Source organism: Urocitellus parryii, chromosome 4 (assembly GCF_045843805.1).
Source record: "Urocitellus parryii isolate mUroPar1 chromosome 4, mUroPar1.hap1, whole genome shotgun sequence".
NCBI lineage: Eukaryota > Metazoa > Chordata > Mammalia > Rodentia > Sciuridae > Urocitellus > Urocitellus parryii.
Window position 1 is genome coordinate 198,184,303 of NC_135534.1, and position 19,905 is coordinate 198,204,207.

At 50.5% G+C, this 19,905-nt stretch overlaps 1 protein-coding gene across 2 annotated transcripts in view; it reads left to right on the forward strand.

The window, feature by feature from the left end:
* The first annotated feature begins 267 nt into the window (after positions 1-267).
* Positions 268-19,905, forward strand: part of Gsn (gelsolin) — a 53,357-nt gene continuing 33,719 nt past the window's right edge. The window contains exons 1-2 of one of the 2 annotated variants that reach the window (XM_026410352.2): positions 268-344; positions 11,823-11,895. Coding sequence is in view for 1 of the 2 variants with exons in the window: in XM_026410350.2 (XP_026266135.2) it covers positions 15,513-15,554 (42 nt within the window). In the remaining variant the exon portion in view is untranslated. Of the gene's footprint in view, positions 345-11,822; positions 11,896-15,474; positions 15,555-19,905 lie in introns of those variants that run through there. The other variant, XM_026410350.2, reaches the window with a different exon arrangement.

Consider the following 19,905-nt stretch of genomic DNA (forward strand, 5'->3'; position numbering starts at 1 on the left):
CTAGGCTCCTTCAGACCCCCGCCATAAGTTCCTGGCCTCAGTTTCCTCCCAAGCAGGGAGCTTGCTGCCTTCAAGAGGGGCACAGTGAGGGGGTTTCATAAAGTGAAACAGCGCGATGGACGAACGCTCGCCTGGATCCAGTGTCTCCAACCTCCCTGCTGCCCACGGGCGGGGCTGGTGCTCCTCCCCCCACCGCTGCCGGCCCGGCCGCCCCGCCCCGAGGGCGGCTCCCGCCCGCGCCCTGCCCACCCGCCGCTCACGCCGCAGCGCCCCCGCCCAGCCGCCCGGAACCAGCTGAGCACAGCTGGACCCAGCAGCCGCCGTCGCCAGCTCCTCTGTAGCAGGTAGGGGTGACCGCCGGGGCGTCGGAGGCGGCGGGATGATCTCTCTCCTCTCCCTCCTCTCCAGCTCCCAGCTTGCGCGCGCCTGCAGCTCGACCCGGCCGCCGGGCATCGCTGGAGAGGGCTTCCTTGCCCCCTTCGGGGGTCTTCCAGGGGACCGGGAATGTAGTCCCGGGGCTGGGCAGGAGCGGGGGGTTGGGGGTGGCAGGCCTCCACCCACAGGCTCCGCTGCGCTGCTAACCTTGCCTCACCCCCCGGGGGTGGGGACTGGGCCGGGGTCGCCCTCGCACTTGGGGTGTTGGACCGAGGAGGCAGGTGAGTGCCCGCCGGCGGTCTGGGCGGTGGCTTCGCAGAGGTGTCTGCGCAGCGGTTTCTCCACTCCTGGGTAACACCTTTGTCTGCTCTCCCGGGCGATGGGGAGCCTCCACCTCCTCCTTCTTTCTGGGACCTGGACTGTTAGAAAGTTCTTCCTTGTATGGGGCTGAAGTCTGCATGCGTCTGTCACCTGTAGGCACTGTCTCCTCCCGGGCTCTGCAGGGTGCGTTACCTTGCCCGACGCACGCGCGAACTCCTTTCAGAGTTGAAGACAGTGATTGGAACCCCCTTCTCGCAGAGCTCCCGTCTCTTCTCAGGCCCACCTTCCCCCTGTCCTGTGCATGCTAGCTAGCTGCCCTAGGCAGGGCCCAGGGACTGGGGTGTGGGTGCGGAGACGTGGGCTCTGCTCAGACATCCATTCCCTATGCTGCCCTCGCACCCTCTGCAGAGCAGAGAGGGCATCTTTAAAACTCCCAGCCCTCATCCCTGGCTGTCCCCACGATTGAGCTACGTGGAAGGCGGGGCCTCAGGGGAGGTGCCTCTCTCGCTTTTGTTTGGCTTTTAGTACTTTTCAAAGACTTATTAATCCTGTATGTCCTGTTCTCCCAGGACCACATTTCTGACCAGGGCACGAGGACCTTTTGCCCTTTGCCCTTTATACTGACCATAGCTCCTTGGAGACTCAGCCCCATCCCCATTCCACAGTGAGGAAACTTTAGGGCCGAGTTCATGGGGCTCTTAGTCACATAGTGAGACAGCCAGGCCAGGACCCAGTTCCTACCTGCCCTGTGCCGACTCCTGGCTGGTGGGACTTTCGACTTTCTCTGGTATTCCATTCACTGAAGGACCCAGTCCACTCCTGACATACCCTTGGGGTGCTGGCTGATATTTCTTGGGGGATATTAAGGGTAAGTGGCTTGGGACAGAGGAGGAAGGATGGGAAGAGGCACATTTGGTATCCAGTTTCTTTGAAGCTGCATTTTCCTTTCCTGGAGCCCCCCCCCCCCCATTTATAAATGCCTAGGAAAATTGTAAGCAGCTGGGGGAGCTTGGTTTGGCACCTGGGTGAGTTACATAGCAGCAAAGGTGTCCATGTGAACCAGGAAAGGGAACTTTACTCCAGAATTTTCCATAGTCTTGTTATTATGGACTAATATGAACCCCAGGGGAGCAGGACGATTAGCCTGTCATGGCATTTCCTTCCTTTTCTCCTACCCCATTGTAGTACCCTTCTAGGGCCCAGGAACCATCCTCAAGGTACTTCCCATCTACAGTGGTTGGCACAGCTGTGCCATACTGAGATCAGTTTTAGCTTGTGAGAGGGGTGACTAATTCTGGGGGAACCAGATCTCAGAAGTGAGTAGTTATTTACCAGGAAAAAAAAAAAAATGGATCCTGGGGAAAGCTATTCTAAGAAGCAGGGACAGTTTATGCAAAGGCACTGAGGTTTTTCTGAACAATCCTCATGGCTATAATGGCGGGTGGGAGGAATGGCGGAGTGGTGGAATTGGGATTGTAAATGAAGATGGAGCTGAATTATAAACTAAGGACTTGGACTTAATTCTGAAGACAGTGAGGAACTGAGAAAGGTTTCAAAGAGAGCAGTGATAAATACTGTCATTAATCTGGTGGCTGATATGGGGTGCAGTGGAAGGTGCTGAATGGGTGGCAGGGAGACCTACAGGAGGCTATCCCTGGTCCAGGTGAAAGGGCAGGCAGGTCTGAACAAGAGCCGAGCTGTGGGATTGAGCAGAGTGGCAGATTCTGGAAGCCCAGCTGAAGGTCTCAGAAGCTGCCACAAGAAAAGATAGCAACTGGAGAAAGCAAACCAGGTAAAGCTGCTACATTATTTTCAGTACGGCTGCTTTGTTCCTCTTTGTTACTTTTAAAACAAGAAAATTTTTTTTTTAAGATTTAAAAATAGAGAAGAGTTCACACGCAATTTTGTCCCTCCAAACCCTCTTCTTCCCCAGAGGTGGCCACTGGTTAACAGTGGTGTGTGCGCTTCACCGAACTGTTACAAGCAGGAGCAGAGGTCTTGAAGCTTCTTAGCCATGCAGGGCCACTCCATGAGGGCAGTTTGGGTCCTTCATGACTTGTGTCCAGGTCATAGAGATGGCTTCTTGAGACACTCTGTTTTTACAACCTGTGTCTGCAGTTTCTGAGTGTGGATTTGCTTACTAGAGACCACCTGCTTGAGGGAAGTTAGAAGCACTGGCTTAGGAGTACAGCTGCAGTCTTAGTTCTTCTGCGTGACCTTGGGTTCCTCATCTGTAAAATAGAAGGCTTTGGTCTGCATGATCATGATCATTATTGTCATCAAAAGTTACCTTTTAATATACCACACAGTGGAATATTGGTTATTTCACGAATTCCTCATAACTGTTCCTCTGGGGCAGATAGAATGATTCCGTTTTACAGATGAGGAAACTGAGGTTTCCAGAGGTTATATAATGTGCCTCAGTTGTGTGGCTATTTAAGGAGATGGTATCAGGATTCCAGAAGTCTGACTACAGAGCTGTAGCTCTTAATTACTGCACTAAATGTTCTCCCACAGGTTCTGTCTAGTCTGGGCACTGTAAGAGGTGTGGAGTGTGTGTGGGGGGGTGTCTGCTAGGAGGGATAGACTTGGTGGCTCAGCACCATAGGGGAGAGGCCTGGAGGGGCCCTCTTATTAACAACTCCTCCTTTTCTTTACCATCAACAGGGCCCCTGAGTTTAGGCAGTCTCTTGCATATTTCAGGAAATCGAGGCTCCTAGACACAGACTTTGACGGACAAGGTCATTTGGTGAAATGGGAGCCCAGCATAGACTGGTCCCCTCTTTTCACTATTTGAGCCCATGTTGTTGAAATCTATCTAAAGAAGCCAGGGAAAGTGGGGTCCCCTTGTGCACCCTGGTTATTCCCTGAGGAAGTGTGGGCTAACGCAGAGAAAAGCAGGTCCCAGGAGTTAGGCGATTTTGTGGGGAGGGAAAGAAAGAGAGCAGTGTTTAGGCAGCTGAGGGATGTTAAGTAAAAATATCTCCTGCCTTTCAGTGAGCGAGTGTGTGTCATATTTCAGCTTGATGTGGTTTGTGAAGTTGGAGACCACAGGAAGCTCAGTTCTTGCTGCTGACCAGCTTCCCCTCCCCCGTCCCCTCTATAGGCCTGCTCGCCCCTGCCCTGTCCAGGACCACATCAGCAATTAAGGGAGGGCAGAGAATAGCAATGGGCGTGGTGGGCAAGGCTAAGCTGCTGGAGGCCTGGGCTTGGGTCCTGGCTTTGCCACTGACAGTGCTTGGTGACTTGAACTGTTGTGTGCCTTTCTCTGGGCCCCAGACTCCATTCCACACTATGGCTGGACAGCATGATGTCAGGTTTTCAGTGCTGATGGCCTTCAAGTCAAAAGGCTTTGTGTTCAGCGCAGGAGCATGACATCTACATGTCTGAGAGCACAAAATGAGCTCACAGAAGTCATGCACCTAAGTTCAGCTGCTCTTGAGTTTGGCCTTTTGGGGTTCAATTGAGGGCCCTCATTTTGCAGACAGGAAATTCATTTGCATACCCTTGTTTTAGGATTCATTTGCATACCCTTGTTTTAATAACAAGCAATGATAATGATGCCACTGTACAGAGATGTTAGCTGTGTGTGTTACTTTTTGCTTTTACTGTTTTTTTGTTTGTTTTTGGTACCAGAGATTAAACTCGGGGATGCTCCACCACTGAGCCACATCCCCAGCCCTATTTTGTATTTTATTTAGAGACAGGGTCTCATGAGATGTTTAGTGCCTCGCTGTTGCGGAGACTGGCTTTGAACTCATGATCCTCCTGCCTCAGCCTCCCAAGCCACTTGGATTACAGACATGCACCACCGCACCCAGCTGTCTTGTGAAGGAAGAGGACTCCACTTTATAGATGAGAAAACTGAGGCTCTGCCTAGAGAAATGAAACAACTTTCTTTTTTTTCTTTGAGCTTCACAGTATCCCTGAGGTTGTCATGAGGTGATATATTTTGCTGATGAGGAGAACTGAGGCCCAGAGCTGTGAGCTCCCTTGCCCAGGGGTCACCTGGACAGAGAGGTTCCTTCCCAGGCCCTCCTGCCTCCCCTTGTGCTGGCTTGGCTTTTTCTGCATCACAGGGCACCTCTGCCTCTCTTGTATTCAGTACTTGGATTAAGGAATAAGAACAGTTTTTTCCTGGGCTGTGAAGTATCCCTGAAACCCATTCGTCCTAGAGGGATTCAGAAAGAATTGGAGCCATGGAGCCATGTGGACCAGGACCAGGCCAGTGGGAGTGGCTTCATTTATTCTTCTGAGCTAATTAAACAAATAGTTTTTTTTTTTTTTTACTTTCTAATTTCAATAAATATATCATCTGGGCCAGGCTTATTTGTCAAACAAGGTATATATATATATTCCGTATATGTGAGCCTTCAGGGTGGGGCTGGGCCCGGCTTCAGTGGCTGTGGCTGGGCTGGGCTCTCGTTGGCACTCTGTAAATACTAGTTAAATTTGGGGAGTGGCTTAGTGACATTGGTGGCATATGTATTTTTCTCTTTCCTTCTCCATGAACCTTTATCCCCCTTATAATAAATGCTTTTGATGGAAAATTTAGAGGAAAAAATATTTAAAAAAATAAGACCTGACTGTAATTCTACCAAGCAGAAGCAATCACTGCTGACATTTGGGTACATTTTCTTCCTGATATTTTCAGTGCCTTTGTTTTGATGCCATGTAAAATTGTGGTCATACTGCTTTTATAATTTTCTATCCTGGCTTTTTGGGGTTTTAAAAGTCTACTATATTTAAGTAGTATCAATGCATATTTAGTTTATTTCACTCTGAATAGATGAGGGGATTAAAATGAAACGATGCATTTTATTAAAAATTTTTTTTTTTGACAGTGCTTAGAATCAAACCCAGGCCATCAAGCAGGCTGGGCAACTGCTAAACTCCATCCCATCCTTACTGTTTTAAATTATGAAAGTGATTCATGTGCATAAGACTTTTCATCACTCTCTAACATGCCATCTTTGATGTGCATATGCCATGTTTACTTGATAATCCTCTATTATTAAATATTTAGGCTGTTTACAAACACTAGTGTAATGAACACCCTGGGGCATAAGTTTTTGTATCTGCATAAAGGTATCTGCACAGTCCAGTGGCAGGAAAGGCAAAAGAGTTAAGATTCCAGGCTGAGAGCAGAGAGAACTTTGTTCTGCTTCCAATTTCTGCTTTGCACTTGCAATAAGACCTTGAGCAAGTCACGTCTCTGTGCTTTGGTTTCCTCATCTGTAGAGGTAGGATTTCAACACTGAGTTCATAGGAATTTAAAAAATGCTTAACATGGTGCTTGACAAGTGCAGTCCTTCAGGTACTAGGAGTTTCTATTCTCTCATTTGATTCAGAACTGCCTTGGCAAGGGGCAGGGAGGGGTAGGTCATTCCCTTCTATGGATCTGCTCATGTGTTCTTGGCTTCCTGAGTTCCGTTGGGTTGAAGAGTGCTATTTAAGAGGTAGACTTTTGTGGGCTACCCTGTGGCCCTAGCCCCACGCCACCCTTCCCCAGGGTATCTCTGTTTCTCTTACAAAGCATATTCCAGTTCCAATGACTGCCTTCTTTCTAGAATATTCTTTCAGAAGTAGGATCTATCAGCCCAGCTTTTTTAGCAGTGTTTAAAAAGACCATAGCATTCATGGCTGTATACAGTTCAGCATTAGGGGCTTCATCTGAGAGCTTTGCAGAAATGTGGGATCTCAGGCTCTGCCTCAGAGTTGCCGTATTTAGCAAGTTAAACACACACAGGATGCTAAATTAGAATTTCAGATAAAAATGAATAATTGTTTAAGCACAGTATCCTTCCTGCAATATTCAGGACATACTTCTACCAGAAACTTTTCACTGTGTATCCAAAATTCAACTTTAAGTGGGCATCCTGTATTTTATCTGGCAACCCCATCTATTCTGGGCCTACTGAGTTCAAATCTGCATTTTCACAAGATCCCCATGGGATTCATGGGCAAATTCAAGTGTGAGAAACATTTCACCAGGGCCCCCGCCATCAAAGTCCAGGGGGGAGTTTTTTGGTAATGAATGCATTTGTAAAAGAGAATGCCCTATTTGTAAGGAGACTGATCATTCCCAAATCAATCATTTGTACACATCTGCATTGTATTTGTTTTTCTGTTTTTGTTTTGTAGTGGGTTTTGCAGTGCTGGGATTGGGCCCAGGGCCTTTCATGTGCTAGGCAAACACTCTATCCCTGAGCTGTATCCCCAGCCCTTAGGCTTTTTAAATAGAGGGTCCTTGCACATTGTCAGCTGAAGGGAAAAATTCTTTGGTAAGAGGCCCAGGCCTCTCTCAAGGCCTTAGTTTCCTCGTCTCTAAAATGGACCACATCCTAAGCATCCCTGCCAGTGCTCAGGCCAGGTCACTCCTCTGCCTCCACACTTATAACTGAAGGACTGGACTTTGTATCCCCAACTCCAGAGACTTCGGTATATCTGTGGCCACTCTGGGCAGAGGACACTTCTCCTGACTCAAAACAGATTCTTTCCAGACTCCACTTTTATAGCTGGCTCTTAGGAATCAGGAATTGCCTGGCTGCATCTCATGGACCTCATGGACCCGATGTTCATGCCCCCAAGACAGCAAGTGTGTTTTCCAAAGCCCGCAGCAAGCTGTCTGACTGCTGTTCTGCCACTTGTGAGATTTCAAAAATACTCGCCTAAACCAAAATGCTATCAGTTATTACCAGACTTAAGCCCTGGGAGGATCAAGGAACTTGGCCATGGTCATGCCCCTAGTTTGTCTGGGCTGTGTGGTCTTGGGTAAGTCATTTCCCTCTCTGACCTGTCCCCCACCTTCCAATCCATGAACTGGGAATGGCACCTTCTCTTGTTCTACCGGGGTCTGCTTCTCCACCTGTCTAGGGTCTGATTGGAGCTTTCGTGCCTCCTAGTGTGGGTGTGAGATCAGTGACCTAACACGAGGACATGAAAAATGTCTCAGGTCCCTTCTCCCCTCAGACTAATTAACCCATAACTATGAGTTTCTAGAATCTGGACAATCCTTGAAATAGTTTACTGCCTAGTTGCAAAGTGAGGCAGGGCCCTCTTTAGCAGAGAGTGACTCAGTAGGAAGCCATCTGAAGGGGGAGAATTTGCCAGAGGGCTTAGTGTTTGGCTTAGATAAATGTTTCCACCAGAAGGTTTTGTGCTTAAGATCATAAACATTATTCTCTGTGTATCTGTGAATGCAAACTCTAGCTCCTGGAGAGGCCCGAGTCTGTTTTTGTCCCTGAGCTAAGAATGATTTTTATATTTTAAAAGAGCTATTTTTAAAAAACAAAAAAGAAACGGGGAAGAATATGCAGCACAGGTTAAGTAGGTGTGCAAAGACTTAAGAAGTATGCCTAGCCCTCTGCAGAGGAGGTTCGCCACCCCGCATCTAGAGCAACCAGAACTTTGTGTTTTTCTAAGCAAGAGGCCTAGCCTTACAGTTGACATTTAGTAAGACCAAGGATAGGGGAGGCAGCCTGGTTTGGTGGGAACTGTCCAAACATCTTAGCTGTGTGACTCTAAGTCTTTGTATTTGCTTTGCCAAAGGAGAACAATATTATCTACCTGGTAGAGTTATCGGGAGGCTGAATCATGGCGACTATGGAGTTTAACACTTGGTGTACAGAAAGTGATAACTGCTTGTCGGGGGTGGTAGTTTGAATCCTTTTGGTGTTACTGGACATCGGACACTTGAAAGTCCTCCCAATGAATTGGGGGTGGTCCCTTAGGATGGAAAAAGGCTCTGTCCCAGCCTCCCCCACTCCACCTCAGCTTCCTACTCCACCCTTTAGCCACCCAAAGTTCTGCAGCAGCTTGCACATTTTGACTAATGAAGCAGACTGAATTGAGGGCGGGGGGGCGGGCTCTAAATTTAGGAGCAACTTCCTCATGCTGAGAATGGAAGTGTGGGTTGCACCCCCAACCCTGGGAGCACAGATCGCCTGCCCACTGTCTGTCCCGAGTGGGCCAGCTAAATCTTCCTATGTGCATTTCCTGCCTTTTGTCCCTCTTTGGCCAACTGAGTCTGCACATGTGTGTCACCTGACTTTCATTTCTACAATTTATAACTTCTTTATGGGACTAGGGACAGGCGACCTAGCTGAGTCTCCCCAGTTTGGTCAAACTGCATAAAGTTCACTATTCATTTTTCCATCTTTGCTCATTTCTGGGATCTGGGCAGGGTCCCTAGGCAAGGCTGCTGGTAATGCTAGGGGTGCACTCTGTCCCCTGGGCTGGCCTTCACACTGGTGGATGGCTCTGACGCAGAATATGCCCCTCACCTTGTGCTGGGAGTTATAATTCAGCCAATAGGCACTGAGTGAGCACCCACTGGGGTTATAAGTACTGAAAAGAAACCTCTGTCTTTTCTGGCCCTGGTGGGAGCTTGTGGGCGGTGGACTAGAGTCAATGGTTTGTGGACCTGGTTTTTAAGTTGCTGTAGCCTCAAGGTCCAAAATGGAAAACAGACCCACTTAGAGTTGGTTAGCTGGGCTCATTGTAAACCCAGCCAAGTTTGAAAACCAGGCCTCCTGCTGTCCTGATCTTGGGGAGAATGAGGTGCTTTTCTTGCCCATAGATGGCAGCATCTGTACTCTCAGCAGGCTCTGTGGGAGTGCGTGTGGACACACGTGTTATGCGTGTGTGCTAGCATATGATTTTCTGTTTTCTTCCTTTAGTGAATCTGGAGCTGTGGTAGCCTTGGCCCAAGGCCAGGCTCTGGGATATATGAGCGGCTGACGTGGAAATACCATTCCAGTGCAGTGTGACAGGGAAGACCTGGGGGCGGTGGGGACTCAGAGGAAACAGTCTGTCTAAGGGTTGTGTGAAGGAGTCAAGGGACAGAGTGCAGTGGTGTCTGGCTGGAGCCTGGCGGGGTGCAGGTGGAAGACAGGAACCGGTGAGAGCTGAGGCTGGAGGGGTGGGCAGGGGCAGTTCATGAAAGGTGATTGAAAAGTATGTTAAGGGTCTTGCCCTTTGTCCGGGGGCCTTACAGGAGCCACGGCAGAGTCTGTGCAGAGAAGCAACTTGGCCTGGGCCTGCTTTGAAGAGGTTGCATTGTTGGGGAGATAGAGGAGGCAGGAGGACCAGTTGGGGTGACTGCAGCCATCCAAGTGAGAGGAGATGGTGGATGGACCAAGATGCTGGTGTCAGGGTGGAGGGGACAGTGAGAGCAGCAGGTGGAGGAGGGCGATCCCTGGCATCTGGCCTGGTCCCTGTGTGTTTGATGGATGGTGGTGCTGTTTGCTGAGAGGGCGACTCTGGGGGAGAGGTGGCACAGAGCAGGTTGCCCGTGGGAGCATAGGCAGCACCTTGGGTGAGCATGAGCATGGGATTTGGGGTGTGTAGCAGAGAAGGGGGCTGGATTTGAAAAGTTCTGTCTCACCCAGAGTTGACAGAGTGTGAAAGGTCATTCGTCTCTCTGCAGGAATGACCAAACCCAACTTTGCTTTAACCTATGCCTTGGAACCGGGAAGTTTCTCCAGGACTCTCTGAGAAAGGCCATTTAACCCCAGGTCCAGGGCCCAGATAAACATCTGATCTCTGGCCCCCTAGGTTTTGGGTACCTTGATTCCAGGTCCACTGCTGTCCACTTGTGTCATTAAAAATGCAGAGACTGTCAGCAATGCCTGGGCCATTTACCATCAGCCTGAGAACAGGGCTTATTGTGTCCTAATCCCAGGCACTTGCAGGGCCCTGCTCATTTGGGATCTTGGACTCTCCCTTTGGCTTGGAGAAGCTGGTTTGGGCAGAGAATTCTTCCAGTGTGGGCAGGATGGGCTTGCTCACCTGCTCCCCTTATGTAGATAGATGACTCTGGGTGCTAGGCATAATGGTGCACGCCTATAATCCCAGCCACTCTAGAGGCTGAGGCAGGAGGATTGTAAATTCCAGGCCAGCCTGGGCAACTTAGTGAGACTCTGTCTCAAAATAAAAAAACAATTTTTGGAAAAGGATTGGGGACATAGCTCAGTGGTAGAGGCGCGTGTCTGTGCGTGTGCACACACACACACACACACACACACACACATACACATACATGAGAACTCTGGGTAGTGAGGAAAGGCAAAACTCCAAGTTGTACCCCCTGGTCCTACTGTGCGCCAGTTCCTGTGCTGGGCTCAAGCCTCAGCGGTGCAGCAGACAGAGCCCTTGCCTCCAGGAGCTGGTGGCCTGGGGAGATGAAGGCCATCACCACATGGTGACGGTGCAGTCTTGCACAGTCGTGGAGCAGCAGAACAATAATAGAGCATTCTGTAGGTGGAAATGTCATGTGTAACAGATTGGGTCCCCAAACTGCTCACATCCAGGATGAAAAAGACACAATTCATAGGAAAAAGATTTAGGAATTAAATGACTAATAAGTAAAGAGTAAATATATGCAAAACCCTTGACTTTTTTTGTGTGTGTGTTGTTTAATCCTCAGGATGTCTTCATGAGGTAGGTTTTAATATTATCCTGCTTGTGGGGCTCAGTGGTCGAGTACCCCTGAGTTCAATCCCCAGTAATGTGTGTGTGTGTGTGTGTATATATAAAATCCCCCTTGAACAGAGACTCAGAGAAGTGATGTGGCTTGCTTGGTTACATAGGTGAGGGGCCAGTTGGTGTAACTCTAGAGTTATACAGTCCTTAGGTTGGCTGAATCCAGACACACAATAGGGCTGCCTTAAATGCTCAAGGGATTTTAGGCTGGATGAATAGAATCATGTATCTCGGGTGATGGAGGCGAGAGTCCTGTCCACCCTGTATGTCTGAATGTCTAATTCTAGGTCTTGTGCTGTCAGTAGGGATGGGGTTCATCTGGAGCATGTTGGGAAATGGAGTGAGGGAACTGGGTACCCTTGTGTTGGGAAGAGCTAAAGGAAAGAGGATACGCAACTTGACTTGGGGGTCAAGAATCACTATTTTCAAGTGACCAAGGAGCCATTGGGAACCAGGGGGACGGAAGAGTTCTGGGTGACCCCAGAAGGTAGCACTGTGGCCAGGCCAGCAGGTGCAAGTTATGAGGGGTTTTAGTGCATCCTAGGGACAATTCTTTTTGTTGGCAGCCTTGACGGGAACTGAGTGCCCGGTGGCTGCTGGAAGTGAAGTGTGTGCTGAGGTTCTCGGCCCTTTGTTTTCAGGTGCTGCTGACTCCCCTGGTCCCGTGCTTCACTCTGCCCTAGGAGCAGCTCTTCTCCCTGCACAGCCTGGAAGGTAGGTGCAGCATGGCAGACGCCCATCGTCCTCCTGAGCCCAGCCCTGGCTGCCCAGGGGAGTCTGGAGGGTTTCCAGGGGGAAGCAGCCTCTGGTGGCCATAGTGGATCCAAAGAGAGTCCCAGGTTTTCCTCCTAAGGCTCAGAGTACGCCTCTGGGTTACCTCCTTTGCTCCTCCTGGTCCTCGAGAGGAGGTCAGGTGACCCTGCAGGGAAGAGGCAAGGACCCGGCTGGGTGTCCCTAGGCCTGGCTCCCCCCTGACTATGCTGCTCCCTGGCAGCGTGAAGTGACTTTCCTTCTCAAGGCTCAGAGAGCTCTTCTGTGGAAGGTCAATTCCCTGTGAGGAAGAGGGACGGGAATTCTGCCCCGAGATTTTGGAGAGGCCTGGGGAGTGGCCCCAGGTCCCTGGCTGGTTGACCTTAGGAGCAGCACCTGAGAATGAGTCAAGGGTGTGGATGAGTCATTCCCACAGGTGGCTGGCAGGGTGGGGCCACCTGACTATCAGATTCCCAGGTGAGCTGAGATGGGTGGGGCGCAGAGGTGAGGGCGGAGTCCCAGGCTGGATGCCGGGAGTTCGGGTTCCCTTCCCAGCGTGGGCCTCAGTTTCTCTGCCCACGAGTTGAGCACATCCGCTCCCCCTCCCCACCACCTATCAAGATTGTCCTGAGGACAAAATAAGCTCCAAGATGCCAGAGGGCTTTGCAAGGTGTGAAAGAGGAAGCAACATTTCCGGGGCCACAACCTTCTGCTTCTGGCAACGGAAGAGAAGGAATTCTGCTTAGCAGTTGTGGGGAGCGCCTGGAGCACCCGCCAGATCATGCTGTCACTCTCGGTGGCCAGAAGGAGGCAGGGATGAGTGCAGATGGCTTGCTTGTCCCTGCAGCCACTCTTTCTCTCCCAGAGCCTAGGTCCCCAGCCCTTTTTATGTTTTATTTAGAAATAGGATCTCACTAAATTACTTAGGGCCTTGCCAAGTTCCTGAGGCTGGCTTTGAACCTGCGATCCTCCTGCCTCAGCCTCCCAAGCTGCTGGAAGGCCGCATGCGCCCCCACGCTGGGCTGAAAATGCCTTTTGATGGTCTCCAGGGTTCTTTGACCTCAAAGCCAGGGATTCCTAGAGGGACCCGTGGGCCCAGAAAGGGGCCGTGTCCTACTTCAGGTGCCCAAGGACCAAGTCTCAGTTCTGATGCTCCTGCTTTGACACCCCCAAAAGCTGAACTGCCTCAAAGTCGTCTGCTGATAAAGAGTGTTCTAGTCTGCGCATGCTTTTGGTAATGATGTCTTCTGCCTGCCCCAGAAGGCCCAGCCTGTCACCTGAGAGCTTTGCCTGTTCACCCTGTCAGTCCTCTGTCCCCTGCAGTGTACCCACCTCACAGTCTCCAGGAAGGTTGGTTCAACTAGGAGACCCCAGTGACCTGCTGGTCAAACCCTTAGGTCTCCTTTTCTGCATCTCTGGTGCATGTCTAATTCCTCCTTCTAGAACTCCTTCCTCTTTGCTGCTGGGATGCTGTGCTATTATTTTTTCCCCCAATTTCTCTGATCTTAGTCGGGGTCCTGTTTTACTGCCTCAGATGTTCCCCAGGATTCTGACCACTTCTTGTCTCGAGTTGCATAAGTAGATCCATTCATGCATTCATTCACTTATTTATTTATTTCTGAACCTGACAGATATTTAGGGCCTTAGCTGGGTGTTGATACCACAGATTTGTTCTCTCTTCAGCTATGAAGAAAATGATGGGGGAAAGGGTGGGGTCTTGTCTTGGTGGGTCAGGAAGCCTCCCGTGGAAAACCCCACCCCTGAGGAGGGAGCAGGAGGCGATGGGGTGAGCATAGATGATGGAAGGATTCCTCTGGCAGAGCAAACGGCTGGGGAGGCTCAGAGCAGAGACAGGAGGGAGCCTGGGAATACTCAGGAACTAAAAGAAGGGAGGGAGGTCTGCCAGGGACGGGGCCATGGTGGGAGAGGAGCCAGGGACCTGGAACAACCACGTCATGTGGGCCCTGGAGTCTGGGTTTTATGCTAGGCACCGGGAACCGCTGGAAGTTTTTAAGGGAGGCAGTGACTTGCCTGAATCTCATTAATAGAACCCCTGAAAGACACACTAGGAGGACCCTCCGAAGCCCTGGGGGTGTAATTTTGGGTTCTTCCACACTGGGGTGTCCTGATGCTACACCATGATATGAGGCTTGGCCTTGGGCAGTCCTGGGAGTGAGCACTTTTCCAGGATTGTCTTGGCTCTTCTGTTTTTTCACACAGAGGCCAAACTTCACCGACTTGGACGGGGAGCTGAGTCACCATTCCCTTGCCCTGGAGAGCCGCTCTCGTCCCAGGGGGAGACAGTGGTGGCTAATGCCCAGAGTGCATTTCGGCTGCCAAGGGGCCCAGGGAACCAGCAAGGGCTTCTCCTCCTCTTGAAATAAGGAATGGGCTAAAGAGGGGAGTTGGGCACTCTGGGAAGAGGGTTGTGTTTGCCACCTGGAGGAGCCCTGTGCTTGGGGACTAGTGACCAGCATTTGGGGGTTGAGGTGGGAAGTGGCAAAAGGGGACATGGAAAGCAAGGCTGGGAGAGGCCTTGGATGTTTGGCCCTGACCCTCAGGGCACCAGGGAGCCATGGACCGACCTGATCAGTGGGTTTCAGAGCAGTCAATCACCGCAGGCGGAGGGGAGGGTGGATTGGCGAGGATGGTGCAGGAAGCCGGTTGGCAAGAACAGTGTCACTGGGGGAACGTTGTCACCCGCCTTCACTACACACACAGAAAGATCCTCCATTCCCCTTTCTGTTCCTTGCCCTTGATGGGGTTTGCCCCCCATTGTCCTGCCTGAGCTGCCCAGAGCTAGGCCACTGCAGCTGGACTCAGGGGCAAACAGGTCTGAGCATGACCAGGGCTTGCCATGTGTCCCTTAACACTTTCCGAGCCCCTCTCAGACTCAATTTCCTCATCCGTTCAATGGGGCAATGAGGTCGTTGAGATCTAAGTAATGGGGAAAAGGGGGTCCTTCGCAGTGCTCAGTGCATGGGATGGCATCTTCATCTTATGGCTGAGGAATCTGGGGTCCAGAGAGGGACAGTGGCACATCCAAGGTCACTTCCGTGGAGGCCTCAAATCTGATCATTTATTGCAATTCCAATTTTTCAAATATTTAAATATTCCCAGATCAACTAGGGGAGAAAATAAAACAGGCATCTGAGGGGCAGGGGTTGTCCCCAAACAGTTCCAGGGAGCATCCTGGATAGAAGGACCAGAGGGCATTACATCCAGCCTCCCTAGTTCACCTGTGGGGATGCCAAGCCCAGGGAGAGGTAGTGACTGGCAGCCAGGGTGGGGGTCGGGGAAGGCCGAGGCAGAGCTCAGTGGTGTACAGTAGGCTTTTGGGGCTCTTCGCATTGCCTCAGGCTTAAGAAAGTGAACTGCAGCGTGAACAATGGTTTCCCGAGGAAGTTTTGGTTTTTCACTGTGTGGAGGAGAAAGGCTGTTTTGGGAACTGCATGCCCGTGAGGTCTGTGGAGTCCGGCTTGGCACAGCTATTTCCGACTAAGCCCTGGGATCCTATTTATAGTCCAGTGTGAATAAGTTGGCCCTGTCAGAAGGCCGGCTTCCCTCTGCCCAGCCCCGCCATGACTGAGGAGGAAACCCTCAGGGACAATTGTGACCCATGGGTAAGTAGCAAGTGATCTGAAGTGCTCAGAGGAGGGTCTCCTGGGAGCCGGTGGGGAGCCACACTCTTGATTTCTGGTTCAGCCACCAGCAAGGATGAAACCTGTTCCCATCCTGTTCTTGCTCTGCTTTCAAAGTCCCCACCGTCTCACACCTAAAGCCCAACTGCAGCAGCCAGGCCCTCGGGCCCCCTGGCTCCAGCTACACCTCCACACTGAGCATGCCCTGTGCGGCCACACCGCCAGGCCTTTGCTTCTGCTGTTCCTCCCACCTGGCTGGCCGGGTCCCCTGGCGGTGCATCCTTCAAGGCTCTACCTAAGTGTTTCCTTTTCGTGGCTCCAGCTGGTGTGGGTTCCCTTCTTTGTGCTCCTGCTGCCCACAGCCACTTGAGTGGCTCCCTGTCTTCCTGTGTGTGCCCCCCAGGGGGCCTGGGAGTCCTGAGATGAGGCCTGACACTGGGGAAGAAAGAAAGGAGGAACGTCTTTGTGACTGAGCACCTGTCATGGCTGCTCACCTTGTGTGTCTGATGGCACCTGATCTGCATGCCCTTCCGTACGAGGCACTTTTTACAGGTGTGCAGGAGAAAGAGTCAGGCTCAGAGTCAGATGTTCCTGGATGCAAGCTGTGCTCTGCACTTTTTTGTTGCCTTTGGCTGAACTTCTTTGAGCCTCAGTTTTCCTATCTATAAAATGGGATGATGTCACCATGGGTTTGGGGGAGGGTTCAGCCTGACCAATGCAAATGAATTATCATGGAGGCGTCTGGTCCATAATGAACTTATGTGTGAGGTAGGAGATCTTATTTCCAGGTGGGAAAACAGGCTCTAAGTTGGGGAGCTCCTTATCCAGGGCCCCACATGGGTTAGTGGCCAAGAGGAGAGATCAGGTCTGGGAAGTCTGGGCCTCCTACTCCACCCTGTGTTCTCTCTCCCCGCCTTTCTTGGCCCCTTGGGCCTATTCTGTTCCCCAGATCAGGGAAGCTTTGTTTGGGATTGTTTTTCCTAAGAACTTTCCTCTGTGGTGCCACAAGATGACTCAGAGCCCTGAGTCACTGGAGGATGAGGGCAGGGGGAGGCGTGGGAGGGAGGTGGAGGGAAAGGAGAAATGGGAAAAGGAAGGGGCCCCAGTTCTAGTTCTGGCTCTCTCTTTGCCTGATTATGTGAGCCTGCTGGGTTCCCTCTCTCCTGGCCTTGGTTTCCCCAAGTATGCGAAACCCCAGATTCCGGGACCCAGCCCAGATCTACAGACCCAGAGGCTAGGGCTGGGCCAGGGCATCTGTAGTCTTCCCGAGCTCCCTAGGGATTCCCCTGGTCTGCAGAGGTGTTGGGATCCACTGGCTGGTGTAATGCTGCAGGGTGCTCCCAGCTGTGCCTCCGAGTGGTATCTCACCGGATGCTTACTTCTCTTGCCAAGGGCTGGGGCACAATGGTACACCAGAAGGCCAATGGCTTTTATTTTTCCTTTTATTTTTTTTAAAGCATTCTTGATATATACTTTACCTAATTTATTGAAGTAAATTTACATGCATATAATCCACCCATTTTCATGAATTCAATGATTTTGAGTACATTAACAGAGTTATACAACCATCTTCATATCAAGTTTAAGAACATTTTCATTATCCCCCAAATACTCTTCGTGCCTGCCTGCAGTCCGCCCCACCCGGCCCTGGGCTGACCACTAATCTGCTTTCTGTCTCTTTGAATGCCCAGCCCCCTTGTCCTCTCCCAGTGTCACCCTTTCTGGTTCTTTGACTTTGTGCAAAGTTTTGCTCTGCTCTGAACCTTGGATTTCTCCTCATCGAGAGAGGGGATAATCACACCCTCTTTGCAGGAGGTTGCTTGAATGTCACCAATGTGCACAGAGTGTCTCAGGCTCAGTAAGAACTGGGCACGTGGGAGCCTGGTGCTCAGCACACAGGACATCTGTTAACAGTCTGAGCCCACATTTTAAAGTACTAACTTTGTGTCAGGCCTGGGCTAAGCACCTTAAATGCATTATCTATTTTATCCCTGGGACATCCTTATTAGATGAGTGTTCATATCATTTCCATTTTATAGCTGACGAAACTGAGGCACTGAGGAATAGCTTTTGCAAAGTCAGGTTGGTGATGACAGCTGGGAATCTATCCCAGAGTCTGTCCTACTTAATTGCTACACTGCTTACCTGCCCTTCTCCTCCAACTTTGAATGTGAACTGTGGAGCAAGGACCTCAATGCATAGATTCAGGACAAGATTGATGACATATACTCCAAGGGATAGGATCTGGATGTGGGCATGGGATTGGAAAGATGGTACAAGTGCAGGGTATGTCATACAACAGACATGACGTGGTGCATGAAACATGATTGGGGCTTACATGCTGTGGGCTGCAGCCTCCAGGTAGATACCCAGGATGATGATGTGTGGGGGACACAGACCTAGTGTGTGGCACAGTCACATGGAATATGTGACGCTGGGCCCAGTACAATGTATATGATACAGAGAAGGGGTCACAAGAGTATAGGACTTGAGATAGGGCAACCACGCAGGCTCCAAGGCAACGGTGGGACCCTTTTTCATCTGGGATCCTCCATCTTGTCAGTTCCTGGGGCCCCTGAGGGTGGTGGCAGGAGCCAATTTTCTCCTCCTCACAAAGGCCTGCCTGTTTTCTTCCCTTCTCCCCCCCTGTCTCTTTGGATGCCAAAGAGTGGGAGTGTCCCAGAGGAGTGGTGGGACCAGAGTACCCACTAGCTCAGAGAGAGGTCAGGGAGTGGAGCCAAGTCCACACTCAAGAAGCGCCTGCCAGGCCCCCAGATCCCCTCTCAGAGCCCGCCAGCCAGCATTGGCTGAGCTGGGTGTTGGAGCCGGTAATTTTCCTCTAAGCCCTGCTCCCCTCCTAGCTGCCCCTGCTGGCTCACAACTTGTCTGCATTCCAGAGCTTAGGGGAGAGCGTGCTGTTGAGATCCAGGAAGCAAATGGCTAACAGCTGCTGTGGAAGTGGTAGCAGTGCAGGGGAGGAGGCTGTTGTTTTAAAAACATTTATTTTAGTTGAGATGAACACAATAATTTATTTTATTTATTTATTTTTACATGCAGTGCCGAGGATCGAACCCAGGGCCTCACACATGCTAGGCAAGCGCACTACTGCTGAGCCACAGTCCCAGCCCAAGGCACACATTTCTTGATTCCTCCTAGCACCTGGAACTCAGGACCAAAATGAGTCTTATCTGCACAAGAGCCCCACTAGCCTGAGAAGACTGAGGCTCAGAGAGGCAAAGAGCTTGTCTAAGCTCATGCAGAGAGGCAGAGCCATGGCTAGCCCCCAGGGCGCCTGCAGGCAGGGAGCTGAGGTCATACAGAGACCAGGTTAGATGGCACAGAGGATGTTGGTGGTTTGTCAGTGGGCAATGAAGTTTTAAGGGCACGTGGGCACCAGATCATAAAGGGCCAAGCTTAGGAGTCCTGACTCCTCCTCTTGAGCAGGGAATAACACAACTTGTAGGGACAAGGGGCTGAGTGGGGAGAGAATTCAGGCCAGTGAGGAAGCTGGTACAGTGATCTCAGGACACTGAGCTTGTATAGTGGCTAGTGTGGGAGTCTAGGGGCTGGGTGTCAGGGAGGGACAGAGAGTGCAGTTGAGTATCTCTGCTGTTGTCTCAGCCCTATATACTGTCCTCATGGGATGATCCTGGTTGGGATCTGCTTCCAAGTGTCCCAGAGCATTTTAGAAGCCTACAGAAGGAGAGGGTCAGGCATCTGTGGAATGATAGATGATTGGCAGGTACCTGGTTGGAGGTGAGGCCCCAGAGCACCTGGGAGAGAAGGCAACACACATTCCTGGAGCCTTTCTTTCTGTGTAGTGTTTTGAGAGGAGGGACATCGTTCCAGTGTTGTGCCTCAGTTTAAGTTAAAAGTTTGAAAAATACTTTTATAAACCTATTAGAATTAAAAGGATTAGTAACAATAACAATATCTTTGAGTGTTTGATATTGTAGCTCAAAGTTTGAGATAAATTTCAGTCTCTAATGATGCTACAGTGTTTGGATGCTGCAGTATTTTTCTTTAAAAATAAATTTTACTGTGTATATTTAAAGAATATAACACAATGGTATATGATGTATGTAAGTAGTGAAGCAAATGCACAATCGATTGCTTCACATCTTTACCCTTTATTTGTATCCATTTTGTGATGAGGACAGCTAAAATCTCACTTAGCCAGGATCCCAAATACAGTTCAATTTGATTGCTGTGCTTAGCTCCTACACTTCTTTATCCCACACATCTGCTACTTTGTATCCTCTGGGCTTCCTTGTCTCATTGGAGTCTTTCTGTAACCAATTTTTACTGGTATTAAGGACCATTAAACCTGTTA